The sequence below is a fragment of the Nyctibius grandis genome, chromosome 11, assembly GCF_013368605.1.
Source record: "Nyctibius grandis isolate bNycGra1 chromosome 11, bNycGra1.pri, whole genome shotgun sequence".
In the NCBI taxonomy this organism is placed as follows: Eukaryota; Metazoa; Chordata; class Aves; order Nyctibiiformes; family Nyctibiidae; genus Nyctibius; species Nyctibius grandis.
Genome location: NC_090668.1, coordinates 6,533,275 through 6,549,967, shown reverse-complemented (window position 1 = coordinate 6,549,967; position 16,693 = coordinate 6,533,275). Strand labels below are relative to the sequence as shown.

The window sequence follows — 16,693 nt, the reverse complement described above, 5'->3', positions numbered from 1 at the left end:
CGGGGGCCGCCGCTGTGACGTCACGCGTCGGGCGCGCCAAAGCGCATGCGCGGCGGGCGGGGTCGGGGTCACGCGGCCGACGGCGCAGGCGCCTCCCTCACGTGCCCCCGGAAGCGCCTGGCGCGGCGGCGGCGGCGGGAGCGGAGACAGCGGCGACCGCGCCCATGTCGGGCTTCGACACCAACCCGTTCGCCGACCCGGTGGACATCAACCCCTTCCAGGTGGGCACCGGCACCGGGCCCGGGCGGCCGCTGCCTTCCCCTGCCCGCCGCCGGCGGGACGTGGCACGGACTGAAGCGTCGCTGGCCAATGGCGGCACCGCTCCTCCCTGATGTGGCCAATCAGGGCGAGGGGGCGGGATTAGGGAGGTCGTGCTGCGGGGCCGGGACCCCCCCCGGGGCCGTGCTGTAGGGCCGGGACCCCCCGGGACCCCCCCTCCCCCGGGACCCCCTCCCCCGGGGCCCTACTGTAGCGCCGGGACCCCCCAGGACCGCCGTGCCCCGCCTCCCTTATCCCTCTCCGTCCGTGGCCGGGGGTCCCCGCTGCCCCTGTCCCCAGCCCCGCCGGGGGTCACGCAGGAGCGGGGTGACCCAGCCGCGGTCCCCCCCGGCTCTACCCGCCGGCCCTGCGGAGCCCTGCCCGCCGTGGCTTGCCTGACGCCCTCATCTCTCCCCGGAACAGAGCGCTCCTCCGTCCCAGGAGTGGTCTCGCGTCACCCCGTGCTTCCAGTCCATGTCACCCCCCATCTTTCCAGGCTTTCTGGGGGGTTTTGGGGCCAGCGGTCCACCCCTGTGTCAGAGGATGCCAAAAGAGTGGGGGTATTAAGAATAACCCGGTGAGGGATCCCTGACTGCACTGCAGGGTGGTCTGACGGACTCTTTGGGGTCCTTTTTTAACGTGCTGTAAGTGTCAGCTCTTAAAACTGAGCCTATAGGGCAGAACGCACCCTTTGGGTGTGGTTTTTAATCCAAAGCGTGGGATTCCCTTTGAGGTTCCTGGGGGTTTTGTCCACTCCTCTGTGGGATTAACCTCCATTCCTCTGAAACGTGGGGTCATTTACGCAGGGAGCTGGTTGGGAGCAGCCCCTCGGGCCTGACTCCCGTGGCCGTGGGGTGGAAATGAGTGTCTGGGCTTTGCACCTCAGCAGCGAGTGGCTGTGGACACCACCTCGCCTTTGGCGTTTGCCTGGGACGGGATCTGGGGGAAGGGGAGATTTCCTCACTTGTGATTTCCTGGCCAAGCCAAAGTGAAACTGTTTGTTGATGAGGCTCCATGTTTTGAGGGATCAAACTGAAATCGGAAGGAAAAAATCCTTTCTCTCCATTGCCTTCATTTTAATGTGCTCTCGTGTGCCTCGGGAACAGGAGGGGTTTGGATGACCATGTTCCTATAATAGTCGTTCCGTGGGGGGGAATACGGGGTGGCTCGTGTACAGTCGTTGTTCCTACAGGGATTTATTGCTTCAACACTGAGGAAGTAAGTACTCTCCGAACAGGGTCGTGCTCGTGCTTTACTCGCTCTTTAAACACAAAAGACTGGGCGCAATCTAAAACAGGTAACTCCGACCTCAGGCTTCCTTTTTAACGAGGACAAACGTACGTGGCACCGCGGATGCCCCTGCGGTTGTCTGACAGCTCTTTGCAGCTACAGCTGGTCTTTGTGGCAGGTTTTGTATCCTTTCAGGAGTGTGAGGTTTTGCGTTAACCTTTTTTTTTTAAAGAAAAATTTCCCCAGTCGCAGCAGCGGGCTGCGAGGAATCTCCGACTGCTGCTGCGGGGCCCCTCGAAGCCCGGTCTCTCTGATTTGAAAATAGCATCTCACGGTATAGGACAGCGCTGCCCCAGTCTAGTGAAGCTGATGAAACGAGCCCATCCCCTGCCCGCGTTTGGATCCGCGTGCTGGCTTGGTTCCGTGCGGGGCTAGAGGGACGGTTTGCCCACCCGGCAGGCGCTGACACCCCCTTCCACACGCTCTGAAGGTGTTGCTGAAAGACTAGAAGCATCTTCACCCTCCCAGCCTTGTGATGAATCTCTCTTGGGCAGAGCACCAGGGTTGTCTCTCCTCGTTGGGGATCCCAGTATAGCGGTTGTACTCTGCAAATCCTGATGTAACTGGGCGTCTTCACCTTTTAAGGAGACTTTGTTCGTGATGTTCAACAAGCTTGGTATAAAAATAAGCTGCTTGGGTCTTGTTAAAAATATCTCTGGCTCTTCTTTCTGTGACTTACTCTACCTAGTTAACAAGAGATGATTAACTGCCTTCGTTTACTCAGTAACCTGCTATAACTTCGATGCAAGCATCAGAGAGGGCTGGAAACTTCCATCCTTTTTAGAGATATCGATAATAAAATCCAGTGAGAGAGATCTCAGTGCATCTTGCAGGCAGCAGCAGTGCTCGGAGGTCCTGTGCTGGTGGCTGACTGCAGGACTGGTGATATTTGGGGCAGTTACTGTGATATTTACACAACCAGGTGAAGTTCCAGGCGATTCTCGTTTGAGTTCTCTTGCTTTGATCTCATCTAGATCTCATTTTGTTTTGTTCCTTTTACCTGTGGGAACAGAAAGAGATGGAAGAATATCCTTTCTTGCACAAACCTGTTGTATCAACGTCTTCAGCAGCTCTGTCAGCTGGCACAGTGTGACGGCAACTTCATATTTGCATGAAACACTGCGTTTGAAAACAATTTTAATCTTCACATCAGTGCAATTTGGTCCAAACACAAAATTATTCCGCTCTGGGGAATTTGAACTTGGGAAAAATGATGCCATGTATCCCTACGGCCTGTGGAAGCGATGGTAGGAAGGGCGACAAATGGGGATCTGCTCCCTGGCACTCTGCAGCTCAGTCTAATGTCTGACTTGTGAGCACGAAGTTTGTGGCTGGACGTATTTATTAATGAAAGGGAATAGCTGGAGAAGTAAGAGAGCCTTCAGGTGCTCGGGCTTTTCCTTGGCTCTGAAGCAGGAATGGCTTCAAGTGCTTCAGTGGCTGAGTTAAGTGTTTCCCCGTTTCACAGCATAAAGGATCAGGCTTGTGCTTGTTTCAAGAGTGAACCATCTTTTGGTCTGTAGCTTGCGGGAAATCACTGTAAAACGTCAAGTTGGTGGGCGACTCCTCGTTCATCTCCTCTGCCTTTCTGTGCTTGCTCCTCCTTCACGCTGTCTAGTCCAGGCTTGCGGGAGCTGCTGCCTTTGTATCACCCTGGGTTTCACAGCTGCCATTTTCCTTCCTGCCCTATCCAGGGCGCAGACCCACGTGTCCAAACGCACTTCGGCTTTGTTGCGAATTCCCTTCTCTTTGTGTATCTATTTTAGACACCCTTGCACAATAGCAAGCCAGTTAAGTTGAGCTGCCTTGCCTTGGCCGCGCTGCCTAATTAAGTAATTTTTGTTTTTCAAGCTGTGCGATGAGAGGAGAGGTTGTCTGCCTTGGAAGTCGAACTGTTGTGCAGCTGGAAGCAGCGAAACAGTGGTGCTGCTCTCCCTGCCCTGCTCAGCCTGCCCTTTCCCTAGCAGTGCTGTGCTGATGAGCCTCCACTTAACTCAGGGGCTTACTTTTTGATTGGGGGTGAGCCAGGGGAAGAAAAACGTGTGTTTTGCCTTGTATTCTAGCATTTCTCCTTCCTTCTGAGCGCTTTCCTCCCAGCCTGACCGTCCAGGCTCTTCAGGTGGTTATGCAGCCTTCGCTTTCCTCTTCCCATACCTTTCAGGGAGTTTCTCTTCCTTGTGCAGTCATCTGCTGGACTTTGGTCAGGCTGGGACCTCGCCTGGTCTGGATTAAAGGGTATCGTGCATTAACTGGTTTGTAAGCTCCTGTCGGCGAAACTGGTTAAGCCAAAGCCTCCGGAGGAGTAAGGAGTGAAGCACAGCCCATGCCCTGAGTCCTTGCAGCCCTTATTTCCAGCACGGCGTTTCTGCTGATGCTCCCCGTTTTTAACAGCCCTGCCTGGCTGCTCCATCAAGCAGCATCCAAAACCTCCTCCTCTGAGATCCCTCAGCCCTGGGGTGATTCATAAACTAGTGCAACCTGTTGCGTAGGGAGTGCCTGCTATCGAGGAGATGTGCGAGGTTACTCATTAACTGCTCTGTGCGCGTCTTGCTCGGCAGAAGGCTGCGCTCAAACCCCAGGGAACGGCTCCAGCGAGTTGCAGACAAGCTGAAAGACTTTCTGCAGCACATGGACTGGGTCAGCCCAGTTGCTCACTCTTACCTTGTTGCAGCCTCAATTGCTTCTCGCCCCATTAAGCGCGAAATTAAAATGACTGAGCTCAAGATATGAGTTGCTGGGAGAGGGAGGGATGAAAAGTCACTTTCGTTTTTTTAGCTACACCCAGCTATCAGGGTGCCAGGCTGTTCTCACAGTAGGATTTCCGAGTTCAAAAAGTACCTCATTTCTCTAATAACTGGGGAGAGAAACACTCCAGGTCTGGCTATCAAAGAGGGATCGTTTTATGGCAAGTAGTGGGTATAAAAGAGAAGATAAAAATAACTGAGAGCATTGCAGGTGAGGCAAGGAAGGTGTTTTCAGTAGAGGTGCGGAGAGCCTTTTTTTAAACAGACTGATGGAGACGAGTGGGAGGTGCTGTGGGGGCAGGTGAAGGCAGCTGTTACGCCAGCAGAATTAAACTGGGAGGTGGTGCTGAGCGCCCAGCAACTCTCTGAGCGTGCGTTTCACCCCGTCCCGTTCCCAGTTCACAAGCAGGTGGAAGGCAAGCAGCGTGGATAACGTGTAAGCTAATGCTGACCTGTAGCTGATGCTGGTTTGGCTTTGCCTTCTCTCCTTTCAGGACCCCTCGGTGACGCAGCTCACGAACGCTAGCCAAAGTGGCTTGGATGAGTTCAACCCCTTTTCGGAGAGCTCCCAGCTGGTATGTGCCGCGTGTCTTTGCGCTGGGTATCTCGGGGGTGGCTTTAGCCGTGTAGGAGGTCCCTTGATAGGTGCAGTTTAAAAGAAAAAGAGGGAGGCATTCCCAGCTGATTTCCCCGTGGACAGTAGTTCATGGTGCGTGTGGCAAGCTGTGAGCAACTGCTCCTGCGCTGGAGCACTAGTGAACTCCCAGCTGGAGCTCTCCGCTCGCATGGAACAGCTTCTCTCAAACTCGCTGCTGGCTCACAGTAAAGCTAGATGAAATGTGAAGGAGAAGATGTTTTAGGACGCATCAGTATTTGTTTGGTCTCTGGGTTGGGAGCTGAACTGCTGTGGCGATATCGTTGATGGATCGCTGCAAGAGCTTCCGTCTTATTTCCTGGCTGCTGTCGTGGGTGAAATGGGAAAAGGAGAACAGGAAATCGGGGTAAAGCAATATTTGCAGTTCGAACAACTGGTCAAAATCAAAATGTAATGTTTTTGCCTTGTGCTTGTGGGTTTATGTGCAGACAAATGCAGCGCGGACGACGCCAGCCACGCAGGCCTCCGGCCACTCGCAGCCTGCTGTTCTGCAGACATCCGTGGAGCCCACTCCCCAGGTATGGCAACCCCTCGCTGCTGCCACGCTCGCTTCCAGGAGTCTAAATGCAGTCTAGCTGTACGTTGCAGCTGCTGCTTGGGCACGTTAGCAAGTACCCGACCAGCAGGACCACCTCATCCAAAGAGCAGAGAAGCTGAGGCTGCTAGGAGAAAGGATCAGTTCTCAGAACAGCAAAAGGGGTGAAGAGATGCTTACGAGGTGTGGTAGGCAGCTGCCTTGCCTTTCCTTTGAACCTCCTCTCCTAGCTGGGAAGGGAATTGTCCTGCTAAACTCAGGAGCCCTGCTCGCTGCTCTGTTGTAAGAGCACTTAGAGCAAGGAGGCTATCTGGGAGGTAGAAGAAGCTGCAAGAAAAGCAGAGCTTTGCTGAAAGAGAAGGGCATAGAGGATGGGCAACAGACTGAGCCTCTTGGGGGCTCTTCTAGCCCTGTCTTCCCGTGGGGTAAGAAAGAATCATCTGGGTGGAGTTCTGCATTGATCTTGATTTCATCCTCCAGCAGGTAAGGCAGAAAGCCTCAAGATGTTTCAGATCAGCTTTCAAACTGTCCTCGACCGTTGCTAATGAATTGCCTTTGCTTCCGTGCCAGTTTGGCATCTGGTGTGTTTACTGGGTTAGGGAAGGACTTTACCTTTCTCTCCCCCTGCTTTAGGCTGTGGCTGCGGCAGCACAGGCTGGACTTCTTCAGCAGCAGGCAGAACTAGAGAGGAAGGCAGCTGAGCTGGAGAAGAAGGAAAGGGAACTGCAGAGTAACGCAGCCAGCATTAATCGTGAGTACTGCTTCCTGCCCTGCCTGTGATGCCTGGGGAAGCCTGGGTCGCTTGGCTGGTCAGGATTTGAGGAAGGCTCAGCCTGTCCCAGTGCATGCAGCTTTTTACAAGCTCTGTGTCTTTCCTCTAGCCCTTCACAGCCGTGGCAGCCCTCTTGGGACTGTCCCTCTCATCCCATAACTTACAAGGTGGGAAACGAGCTGTTGGGTGATGCTGCCACGTTCAGGCTTTTCACGGAGAGCAATAAAGCTTTTTTGTCAGTCTCGAGGCTCTCTTAAACACAGCAAAACATTATTTCCCCCTAATCTCGGTTTTAAACACCTCAACCTGGACTTGTGGTGCCGCGTGGCGATGGCCCTTTGGCCATTGCGGGGGAATTCTGCCTCCCACAGAGGAAAGCCCTCAGACCAGGCTGACCTGCCTCGCCGCTGCCAGCAGGATTGACACATCCCTGCTGTGCTGCCTGCTCAAACCAAGACCCAGCCTCTCCCAAGGCTTTAGTGTGAGGGTGCATGAACAGCTACTTGCGAATGAATCTTTCAACAAGAGAAGAGCCTCTCCTTTCTCCTTCCCGCAGCGAGGCAAAACAACTGGCCGCCTCTTCCCAAGAAGTGTCCGATCAAGCCGTGTTTTTATCAGGATTTCTCTGCAGACATCCCAGCTGACTACCAGCGGATATGCAAGATGCTGTATTACTTGTGGATGCGTAAGTAATAGCTTGAACTGCGAAGAAAATCCTTTCTGAGAAGATGCTGTATCAAATGCTGAGCTCTGACCTGCAGTGAGTTCTGTAGGTGTTGTCTGTGAGGGTAAAATAATGTCTGCCTGCCTTTTTTATGAGGGCAAATGTAAAGGGCTCCCGAGTTTATTCTTTGGGAATAGCTCATTCAGGACAGAATTTTGATTGTTGTTGAATGGAGACTTTAACAACTCTCCTGAGACTCTGAAACACAGCAGATAGCGCAGTTCAGAGATGGGTGCAAACCAGCCTCAACCTTATTTGTGAATTTGAGTGCTCTGAAAAGACTGAAGAGTTGGTTGTAAGCCACAGGATCGGAGGAGGTTCTTCGGTTAAGCTCTGTTTTCCTTTCAAGTGAGGAAAGGGAACTGGATGGCCCAAAGGCTCCTTGTTCAGAGGAGCTCCTTGTGCTCAGCAAGAGATTAGGGATGCTTGGAGAGACGTCTGTGTTTTCTGAGGACTTACTGATGTCTCTTCTCTCTCTCCCATCCCGAACAGTGCATTCGATTACCCTGCTCCTAAACCTGCTTGCTTGCCTGGCGTGGTTCACAGTCCAGGTGGAAAGAGGAGTAGACTTCGGTCTCTCGATCCTGTGGTTTGTTTTATTCACCCCTTGTGCCTTTCTCTGTTGGTACCGACCGATTTACAAGGCTTTCAGGCAAGTACCGTTTCCCTCTGTAACGGGGATGTGGCTTTTAGCGGGAGGAGCTTTGGGTTTATCTGTTCTGATCGTGTATGGCCTGCAGGATTTTTCCAGCTCTTTGCTTCATTAAATAGATCAAACCCCCACTTGTTCCTAAACACATTAGAAATACCTGATAGAGGTTGACTATGGTGGTCCTTTTTCTTCTGGAAAGCCACGCTCAGCCAGTCGTAGGGTCCTACTTTGTATTCATTTCGGAGAGACCCTTTGGTATGTGGCTGTGTTGAGCACACTGCGGGGGTTAAGGGAGCTGCCCTCACCCCGCCTCGCCCCACGCAGGGGGTGTGTTGTAAATTGTGTTGCTGCATAAATTCCTTCTGAAATCACCTCCCTGTAGCAGCTTTCCCCTGGAGAAAGGGGTGCACTGAAATTGTTTCCCTCCTCCTAGAGCAGGGAATCTGTGCAGTCATCAGCATCCCTGGGTTTCACTCCTGCTGCCATCTCCCCTGCAGGTCTGACAGCTCCTTCAGCTTCTTCGTCTTCTTTTTCATCTTCTTCTGCCAAATAGCGATCTACATCATCCAGGCTGTCGGCATCCCTGGCTGGGGGGACAGGTAAGCTGGGCTTCACGGGCTGCCGTGTCACAGCCCTGCGCGGGTGCTTTTGCTCACCGCAGCTGTGACTGTCCGAAGCTTTGGGGTCCGTTGCTTCTTGATTTCTGCCAGCTGTCTGTTTGTTCTCCCATGGTTTTCCTGTCTCATTCTGCTACGGTTTTCTTCTCTCACCCAATACACAGCTTGGGCAGGTCCCACCTGGGCTGCCTCTCTCTGTTCTCCCCATCCTAGTCCCAGCAAAGGCAAATACCTTTTCTACTGCAGGCCAGTGCTGAAAGGAGTACGTGAAATCTCCAGTGCCTCCTCTGCTGCCTCCCCCCTCACTTAATACGTATAATATTTGCCCCTTCTTGATGCTGAGCCTCTCGTGTTGACCGCATCTGCCTGGGGTTAAAATGGAGGCTGTAGCATCGGGGTGAGGGATCTCTGGCACAGAGTCTGGGTATGGCTTGGCTCCATCCTGCTGCCAGCGGCCTGATTCTGTCCCCAGCCTGCTCCTGAATTTCTCTCGAGCGTGTTGGCAGTGGGCTGTGCTTCAAAAAATAAGCAGAGAGGGTTTTGCCCTCGCCCTTTCTCGATGGCATTGTGCAGAAGGGTGAGTCGGGGCTTCTGGAGCGGGTCCAACAGGCCTCCTGTCAGCGTTTGTCCCCTGCAGTGACAGCACCGGCTTGCTTCTCGCCTTGCTGCGTTGGCCGCGGGTCAGATCGGCTGTGAACAGTGAAAAGGTTAACGAGCTAGTGGTTTGCTCCTGGGGGGAGCCTGCAGGTGATGAGTGCACTGAAACCGCTGTCTATTTTTGCCCGCCGCCTGCAGAACGGCTCGTGGGCAAAGCTGTCCTCGTGCTCCCTCCCCTGCTAGCTGGTGCTGCCCTCGGCGTGGGGGACTGGGAGGGGGCACGCCGGTTTTAGTCTGGCTGCGGAGAGCGTGCGTTGATCTTTCTGCTGCATTTCCTCGAGCCAGACGGCGCGGTTATTTTTGGCTGGAGCGCGTGGTGTGCCTTTGCGCTTCCTTGTGATGAGCAAGAAGTTGTGCAGCACATCCCATGGGACGGTGTGGCTCGCTGGAGCCCCTCTCTCCTGGTGGCACGCGGCTTGCTTGGTTTAGCAGTTGGAAAAATTCCTTTCTCCAGCACCCAGGAGGGTGTTCTGAGTGAGGCATCTTGGTATTTTTGCCCACAGCCAAGCACTGGTGACTCCCAGCATCCTTCCTGCCCCTTTCCTTCAACACCTGCCAGTTTCCTTCTTTCTGTAGCTCTTTGCTTCATCCCTTCCTTCCTTTTCCTCCCCCTCCCAACACTTACAGCCCTGGCCACGCAGAGCTGTTGTGGTGACATGGAGGTCAGTGGATCTCTTCTAATTTACATGTACCAGCCTATCTTTACACTGTTCAGCTGAATTTGGAGAAGGTGCTCATGGAGGTGACTTGCTGTGACGGTGCCAAGGGTTTTGATTGCTGTTTAGAGGGGGTTGGGCCAGGGGCCAGGGCTGTAACACGGGTGAGGTGAGTACAGTTCTCTTGTGTAGAGGCTGATCACTTCTAGAAATGATAGTGGAAATTCTGGTCGCCAAACGAGCGCCTGGATGAGCTCTGGGTCCCCGTTTGCACAGCTGTTAGGTTTGGTTTTGCACTTCCCTGTAACCTTCCCCCAAAGGCTCTTGTGCAACCACCAGTGCCTCTGCTCCCTCTGCTCCCTCTCCTGCCGCGAGCTGACCGCTCGCTGTGCTCACCCTGCTCCCCTCTCTCGCAGCGGGTGGATCGCGGCGCTCTCCGAGGTGCACAGCAACCTGGCCGTGGCCATCATCATGATGGTGGTGGCAGGATTCTTCACGCTCTGCGCGGTTCTCTCGCTCTTCCTCCTGAAGCAGGTGAGTGGCCCGGAGGCAAGGCGAGGGCTGAACGGCAGATCTGCAGATCAGGCTGCTCCCAGGGTGTCCCGGGGTTGCCACCTCCTCTCATCTGTGGGGATTAGTTTGCTTTTGAAGATGTAATCGGGGCATTGTCATGTCAAGAGCTTTTAATGAGAGTATTTTTGCTTGTGTTTCTCATCGATGCCAAGTGGGTTGAGCACTTAAGGGGACACCAAGGTGAGAAGCAGCCTTTGGGGAGGGAACAAGAGGCACGGAGGCTTCGGTAAGGCACGCTGTTAACTGTGCACGTTGGAAAAAAGGAAGGTGCAGGAAGGCTTGCTGTGTTGGCTGCTGTCCAGAGAAGATGGCCAGCGAGGTCCCAGCTGTCACCCTCATCAGATTTCTTGCACCTCCCTTTAGCTTGAGTCTGTCCAGAGCTGGCTGAGCAGAGAAGGCAATGGCTTTGGATGTGCAGGGTTTAAAGTCACTGCTGCTACGGTCTTGTGGGACTTCTCAAAGGCTGGTGGGATCCAACCCAGTGCCTTCCCTCTGCCTCCCAGACACAAGCCTCCCTCCTTCCCTCTGACTGGCTGTGCGAGGGTTGCTGTTCTGCAATTAACTGCAGAAACCTAGCTTTGGGGAAGGCAGGGGCAGACTGAGCTGGTCCTCTTTCTAGGGCTTCCTCCTCCTTTTCTCCTAAATTGCATCTTGAAGGCAATACCTGGTGCTCGTGGTTGCAGGCACCTTCAGGTCCTGTAAGTGCAGGGTTTGTGTCCGTACCATCACAGTGTGGGGAGAGGAGTTTTGGGTCCAATACCTGCCGTTTTGCTGAGAGCTCCACGTTTTACCACAAAGGGGGGTCTCCTGAAATCCACAGCATCACGTGCTGGTCGAGATGGAGCCCACGGCTCCAGCCCATCCTCTCCAGCTGCCAAGAGAGCTGGTTAGCGATGGGGCCGAGGAGAAGCACGCTGGCAAGCAAGGTGTGCGCAGCAAGCCCACAACCGCATGCTGATTTCTTTTTTCCCTTGTTTTTTCCCCTCTCTCTGTCTCCCAGGTGCATTCCCTGTATCGGCGCACAGGAGCCAGTTTCCAAAGGGCCCAGGAAGAGTTTTCCCAAGGCATCCTCACCAACAGGAGCTTCCAGACCGCCGCCGCCGGGGCGGCCTCCTCAGCTGCACAGAGTGCTTTCCGGGGGAACTAGCCCTTCCCGGGCTGCCTCCCCTCGCTCCCTCTGCCATCATCACCCCAACCTTCATTTGGGTTATTTTTTTCCCTAAAGATGCACTTTTTGGGGGTACCACGTTAGCTCTGTGGTGCCGACTCCAGATGAGGTCTGGTTTGGTTTTTTTTAGCTTCAGCTGGCCTACCTTCGTGACAATTAGTTTTCCCTGTCTTGTTTTAGGGTGTGGGGAGACATTCTCTGAAGCAAATATATTTCTCTATCCAGGACATACCGAGTGTTTGTCTCTCTCCCTCCCCTCGCCCTCTCTGTAGCAGGAAGGCAAGGGGAAGCAGGTTTTTGATTTTACTCTCTCTTCTATTGGCCTTTGCTATGAAGAATTTGATTACCTGATGTTTTGGGGGGGGAGGGTTTGTAACTTGCATGTAGTTTATGTCGTTAATTTTACGAGCAGAAACTGTACTTTTGGTTTATTACACTTACACAATGCTGCGTTTTGACCTCTTTAACTGCTACAGCTTCCCCAGAGTCGGGGTAACGTGGCACAGAGGAAAACCTGGGAGCAGGTTCGAGAGGAGGGGAAATGTCTTTTGTTTGTCCTCACCGCAGCGGATCCCCCCTCTGCTTCCATGAGGATCCTGCGGACGACAGCCCTCGGGGCTCCTGTGCCCTTTTGCCATCACCCATGGCACGGAGAGGGGGAGAAGGGCTCAGCGGGGACCAAATCTTCGCTGCGGCCTTGAACCAGGGGAGGGAGGGGAAAAGGGGTTTTGGTTTGACTCACAGCTCTGCTCTTCGGGCGCAAACACGCCGCGGCGCCCGCCACGTCCTTCTGCAGCCAACCTTGATCGCCTGCCAGCTTGAGCATGAATGAATTTTTCTCCAGGGACAACTCCTCCTTGCCTGCCTCCTCCTGTGTATATTTTTTTCTTTTATTTCAGCTGGGGGAGAGCTGGTTTGATGTGTGTTTAGCTGTGTGCTATGCTGGCACATCCCTTTGGATGTGGATGAGCTGCAGGGGTTGACGTGCAGGTTGTGGCAAGGCGTGATGGGGACATTCTACAGCGGGGAGCGATGCTGGAGGGGGTTTTACTTGCAGACTTCTGCGTTGCCCCTTTCTGTCCCCTCCTGCCCAGGGGGGCTGCACCTTGTGGCTGGCAGAGGGGGTGCTGGGAGGGGGCTCCTACACCGAAATCGGCATTTTTACACCCCAATCCCCTTGTATTATTTTTTTTTCAGGCGTCTGATCTTTTAATGTTTAAAAAAACAAGTAATTAATAATAAAATGTGTACGTGCGCTGAAGAAAAACCCTGTCCTGCCGGGGGGGGCGTGGCCGGCGGGGGGCGTGGCCAGAGTGAGGGGGCGTGGCCTGTCCGCCCTGGGGGCGTGGCCAAGGCGGCGGCGCGCCGGGAAGGCGGAAGCGGCGCGGGGCGGGGGGGTCCGGCATGGCGGGGGTGGCCGGGGCCGGCTGGGCCCCGCCGCGCCTCGACGAGTTCATCCTCACCGAGCGCCTCGGCACCGGCACCTACGCCACCGTCTACAAGGCCTACAGGAAGGTAGGGCCGGGCCCCCTCCTGCCCCCCCGCCCCCAAATCTGCCCCCCCCCCGCCCCCATTTCGCAGCCCTCCATATAGGGCACCATCCCTATAGCCCCTCTATGGGACCTGCTGCCCCCAGCCTGTCCCCCGTCACCCCCTTGTCAGGGGCTCCTCCCCACCCCGGACCCCTCTGACAGGCTGGGGAAGGCCCCCCCCCACCAGGGTGGCGGTTTGGGTGTTGGGGTGCGGGGGGGCTCCAGGGCTGGCTCCCCTGGGCAGAGGGACACGCGCGAGGTGGTGGCCATCAAGTGCGTGAGCAAGAGGAGCCTCAACCGGGCCTCGGTGGAGAACCTGCTGACCGAGATCGAGATCCTGAAGACCATCCGCCACCCGCATATCGTGGAGCTCAAGGACTTCCAGGTGGGGCTGGGGGCTTCCCGGGGGGGACCGAGCCAGCACTGGTGTGGCTCAGGTCCTGGGGTCCATCCTGGCTCCCTGAAGGTGTATCTCTGGGGTTCGGTGCCAGCAACTGGGCAAACCGGTCCAGGCAGACCCTGCGTCGGTGGGATACACGGCAGGACCGGCTGGGGTAACGTGACAGGGTCCTCTTGCCTCACAGTGGGACGGCGACCACATCTACCTGATCATGGAGTTCTGCGCCGGGGGGGACCTGTCCCGCTTCATCCGCATGCGCAGGATCCTCCCCGAGAAGGTGGCACGCGTCTTCCTGCAGCAGCTCGGTAAGGGCAGCCCTCCCCGGGGATTCTGTGGGGCAGGACTCTTGGCACCGGGGTTGCCATGTGCCCGTCTGCCCGCCCAGCCTGTGCCCTGAAGTTCCTCCACGACCGCAACATCTCCCACCTGGACCTCAAGCCTCAGAACATCCTCCTGAGCGCCCCGCAGAACCCCCAGCTGAAGCTGGCAGGTCAGGGGCAGGTCCCCAGGGAGGGGCTGGGGGTGGCAGTTCCTTCTCCCCCCCTTCCCCCCAGCTCTCCATGCCCTCTCCCCCCGCAGATTTCGGGTTTGCGCAGTACATGTCGCCGTGGGACGAGAAGCACGTCCTGCGGGGCTCCCCGCTCTACATGGCCCCCGAGATGGTGTGCCGCCAGCAGTACGACGCCCGCGTGGACCTGTGGTCGGTGGGCGTCATCCTTTACGGTGGGCTTTGGCTTTTATCCCCCTCGGGGCCGGTTTCCCCCGCTCCATCTCGCCCCCACCGCTCCCTTTCCCCCTCCTCTCCGTGCAGAAGCCCTTTTCGGGAGGCCGCCCTTCGCCTCCCGCTCCTTCGCCGAGCTGGAGGAGAAGATCCGCAGCGAGCGGGCTGTGGAGGTAACGCGGGATGGGACGGAGCCCGGGGGGATCTCACAGCCCGGCCCCGTGTGGTAGGGCCGGTGGTCTCAGCCCCGTCCCCTCCCCAGCTGCCCAGCCGGCCCCCGCTCTCCCCGGAGTGTCGGGATCTCTTGGGACAGCTCTTGGAGAGGGACCCTTTGAAACGCATCTCCTTCGAGGGCTTCTTTGCCCACCCTTTCGTGGATATGGAGCACGTCCCCAGCCCCGAGAGCCTCTGCAAGGCGGTGAGCGGGGTGCTGGGGGGCTGCTCCCCAGGGACACAGTGGGGCTGAGCCCTGACCCCCCTCCTTGTCCCCCCCAGTCTGACCTGGTGGTGCAGGCGGTGAAGAAGGATCAGGAGGGGGACGCCTCTGCTGCCCTCTCCCTCTACTGCAAAGCCCTGGAGTATTTTGTCCCAGCTCTGCACTGTGAGTCCACCCTGGGGGCTGCGAGGGTCCTGGGTGATGCTGGGTGCGTTTTGGGGGGCAGCACCCCGGGGGAGGCCAGTTTGTAGCCCACCCACCCCTGTGTTCAATCACTGTGTCCCCCCAGATGAAAGCGATGCTCGCCGGAAGGAAGCCATCCGGGCCAAGGTGAGCTAAAACTCCCTGGGGAGCTGGGGTACAGCATCCCCCCAGCTGAGCCCGGCAAGATGCCCCCCCCATCCTCTGTCCCCCGTGGCGAGGGTCCCCTCACCGCCCTGCCACTGTGGGCAGGTGGGACAGTACATCTCCCGAGCGGAGGAGCTGAAGGCCTTGGTCACCTCCAGCAGCAAGGACCTCCTGCAGCAAGGGAACCCGGCCAGACAGCTCCTTAGAGGTAGCGGGTGTTGGGGACCCCCCAGCGCCGGTGGAGCGGGAAGGGGGCACCCGGCGGGGCCCGGGGCTGGCGGGTGCCTCCCGGGGGCGCTCCCCGACGCGGCGTCCCCCCCTTGCAGAGATGGCCAAGGACAAGCCTCGGCTCTGCACCGCGCTGGAAATGGCTTCTGCTGCCGTGGCCAAGGTGGGTCGTGGATCTGGGGGGCCCCGCGCCCTTCGAGTGGAGGGGGAGGGAGCTGGTGTATCCCCCCCCTTCCCCGGCTGCAGCCTGGCCCCGGGGTCTCTTGCAGGAGGAGGAAGGCAAAGATGACGGTGACACCCTGGAGCTCTACCAGCAGAGCCTGGGCGAGCTGCTGCTCCTCCTGGCCGGTGAGTTGAGGCTGCTGCGGGGCAGGGGACAGATCCTGCGCCCGTGGCTGATGGCTCTTCCCTCTTCCCTCCGCAGCGGAGCCCGCGGGGAGGCGACGGGAGCTGCTGCACGCCGAGGTGAGCGCGGCCGTGGGGCGGCGCGGGTCCTCGTTGGCGTGGCTTTGAAGGGACTTCTCCTCTCTCTCCGCCAGGTCCAGACCCTGATGGCCCGAGCTGAGTACCTGAAAGATCAGATGAAGGTACGGCTGCTTGCGGGGGGGCTCTGGAGCCTTCTCGGGGGGGGTTACAGGCTGGAAACCCCTCCTCTCCCCCGGCAGATGCGGGAGGCTCAGTCCATGGGCAAGGAGGCGCTGGCAGAGTCCGTCCAGAGCAGTGAGTCCCCATCTCTGTCCCCTCTCATCCTTTCGGAGGGGAAAGGGGCCTTGGGGAGGCTCGTGGCTGTCGTCCTGCGGCAGGGAATATCCCTACGGCTGCCGCAGCCATGCAGGGATATTCCTGCCCGTGGGTAATCCCGACTGCACGTGCCCTCCTCTCCCCTGGCGCGGGGTGATCCGTGCCCAGGAGCCCACCCGGGCTGGGGGACGGTGTGTGCAGCTCAGTGACTGTCCTCTGTCCCCCCCGGCACAGCCTGTGCCTTGCAGTGACGCCCGGGAGCCGGCCGGTGGGATGCTGCTCAGGAGATGCCGTCGGCAGGGCGGAGGGAAGGCGAGGCTGTCGGGGTGACCACCCTGGGGGGCTCGAGGGTCCCATGGCTGGGTCCGCGGGGCCATCTGTCCCCTCTCCTTGGGCGCTGGCGTCGACTCCTTTCCCAACAGACGGAGTCCCCTCGCGGCCCTGCCTCGGCCGTCTGCTGCCAGCCTCCCCGGTTATTCCACTCTAATTCCCTCCCCTGGCTGTGGCGAGCCTGGGTATTTTTATCCCGGCACCAGGCTCCGGCAGCGTATCCCCCCTGCCAGCCGCATACGTCTCTTGCCTCTTCGGCTGGGTTGTTCCTTCCAGCTCTCAGATTGTTCTGAGGGAGCCCAGACCCACAAAAACCTCGCCGGGAGCTCTCGGTGACAGCAGCAGGCGCGGGGGAGTCGGGGACACGCTGCCTGCGCCTGCCCTCGGCTGTGCCTTTCTCACCCACGCGACTACCTCTGCGCTCGCCCGGCCTCGAGCACCCCACGGCACCGGCCCAGCCCGCCCGTACTGGGCTCTCCAGCTCTCCCTCTGGCTGCTGGAGAGGCTTTGGCTTCCTAAACCTGCCTGCGCTGGAGCCTGGCAGGTACTGACCGCGGTTGGCATCTGTGTCACGAGGTGTTGCCCGTGCTCAGCGCGGACTGACTGCGCGGTCCTTCGCGGTGGCGAAGTAAAACGAGATGAGCAGAAATCAATCA

At 57.4% G+C, this 16,693-nt stretch overlaps 2 protein-coding genes across 4 annotated transcripts; both read left to right on the top strand.

The window, feature by feature from the left end:
• The first annotated feature begins 84 nt into the window (after positions 1 to 84).
• SCAMP2 (secretory carrier membrane protein 2) lies at positions 85 to 11,528 on the top strand. The gene is made up of 9 exons (XM_068409966.1): positions 85 to 221; positions 4,787 to 4,867; positions 5,376 to 5,465; positions 6,116 to 6,233; positions 6,811 to 6,939; positions 7,471 to 7,630; positions 8,128 to 8,229; positions 9,977 to 10,094; positions 11,134 to 11,528. Exons 1-9 carry the CDS (start codon positions 165 to 167, stop codon positions 11,278 to 11,280), a joined length of 1,002 nt encoding a protein of 333 aa, XP_068266067.1. The 5' UTR covers positions 85 to 164; the 3' UTR covers positions 11,281 to 11,528.
• A 1,147-nt stretch (positions 11,529 to 12,675) lies between these two features.
• ULK3 (unc-51 like kinase 3) lies at positions 12,676 to 16,051 on the top strand. 3 transcript variants are annotated; one of them, XM_068410370.1, is made up of 16 exons: positions 12,676 to 12,816; positions 13,078 to 13,218; positions 13,418 to 13,538; positions 13,619 to 13,723; positions 13,813 to 13,956; positions 14,045 to 14,127; positions 14,217 to 14,372; positions 14,450 to 14,555; positions 14,680 to 14,720; positions 14,844 to 14,946; positions 15,065 to 15,129; positions 15,236 to 15,314; positions 15,391 to 15,431; positions 15,506 to 15,553; positions 15,632 to 15,686; positions 15,942 to 16,051. In XM_068410370.1, the coding sequence occupies exons 1-16, from the start codon at positions 12,706 to 12,708 to the stop codon at positions 15,956 to 15,958; spliced, it is 1,416 nt and encodes a 471-aa protein (XP_068266471.1). In that variant the 5' UTR covers positions 12,676 to 12,705; the 3' UTR covers positions 15,959 to 16,051. The 3 variants fall into 3 exon arrangements, with proteins under 3 accessions (XP_068266471.1, XP_068266473.1, XP_068266472.1); XM_068410372.1 differs by lacking the exon at positions 13,078 to 13,218; XM_068410371.1 differs by lacking the exon at positions 13,619 to 13,723.
• Positions 16,052 to 16,693: the final 642 nt, after the last annotated feature.

Bases quoted from the DNA above. Each gene is read 5' to 3' on its own strand.
- SCAMP2 (XM_068409966.1), top strand. From the start codon at position 165: ATGTCGGGCTTCGACACCAACCCGTTCGCCGACCCGGTGGACATCAAC. The intron at 5,466-6,115 runs GTATGGCAACCC...CCCCTGCTTTAG, and splicing joins CCGTGGAGCCCACTCCCCAG to GCTGTGGCTGCGGCAGCACA. The intron at 6,234-6,810 runs GTGAGTACTGCT...TCCTTCCCGCAG, and splicing joins TAACGCAGCCAGCATTAATC to CGAGGCAAAACAACTGGCCG.
- ULK3 (XM_068410370.1), top strand. From the start codon at position 12,706: ATGGCGGGGGTGGCCGGGGCCGGCTGGGCCCCGCCGCGCCTCGACGAG. The intron at 13,957-14,044 runs GTGGGCTTTGGC...CTCTCCGTGCAG, and splicing joins GGTGGGCGTCATCCTTTACG to AAGCCCTTTTCGGGAGGCCG. The intron at 14,721-14,843 runs GTGAGCTAAAAC...CACTGTGGGCAG, and splicing joins AGGAAGCCATCCGGGCCAAG to GTGGGACAGTACATCTCCCG.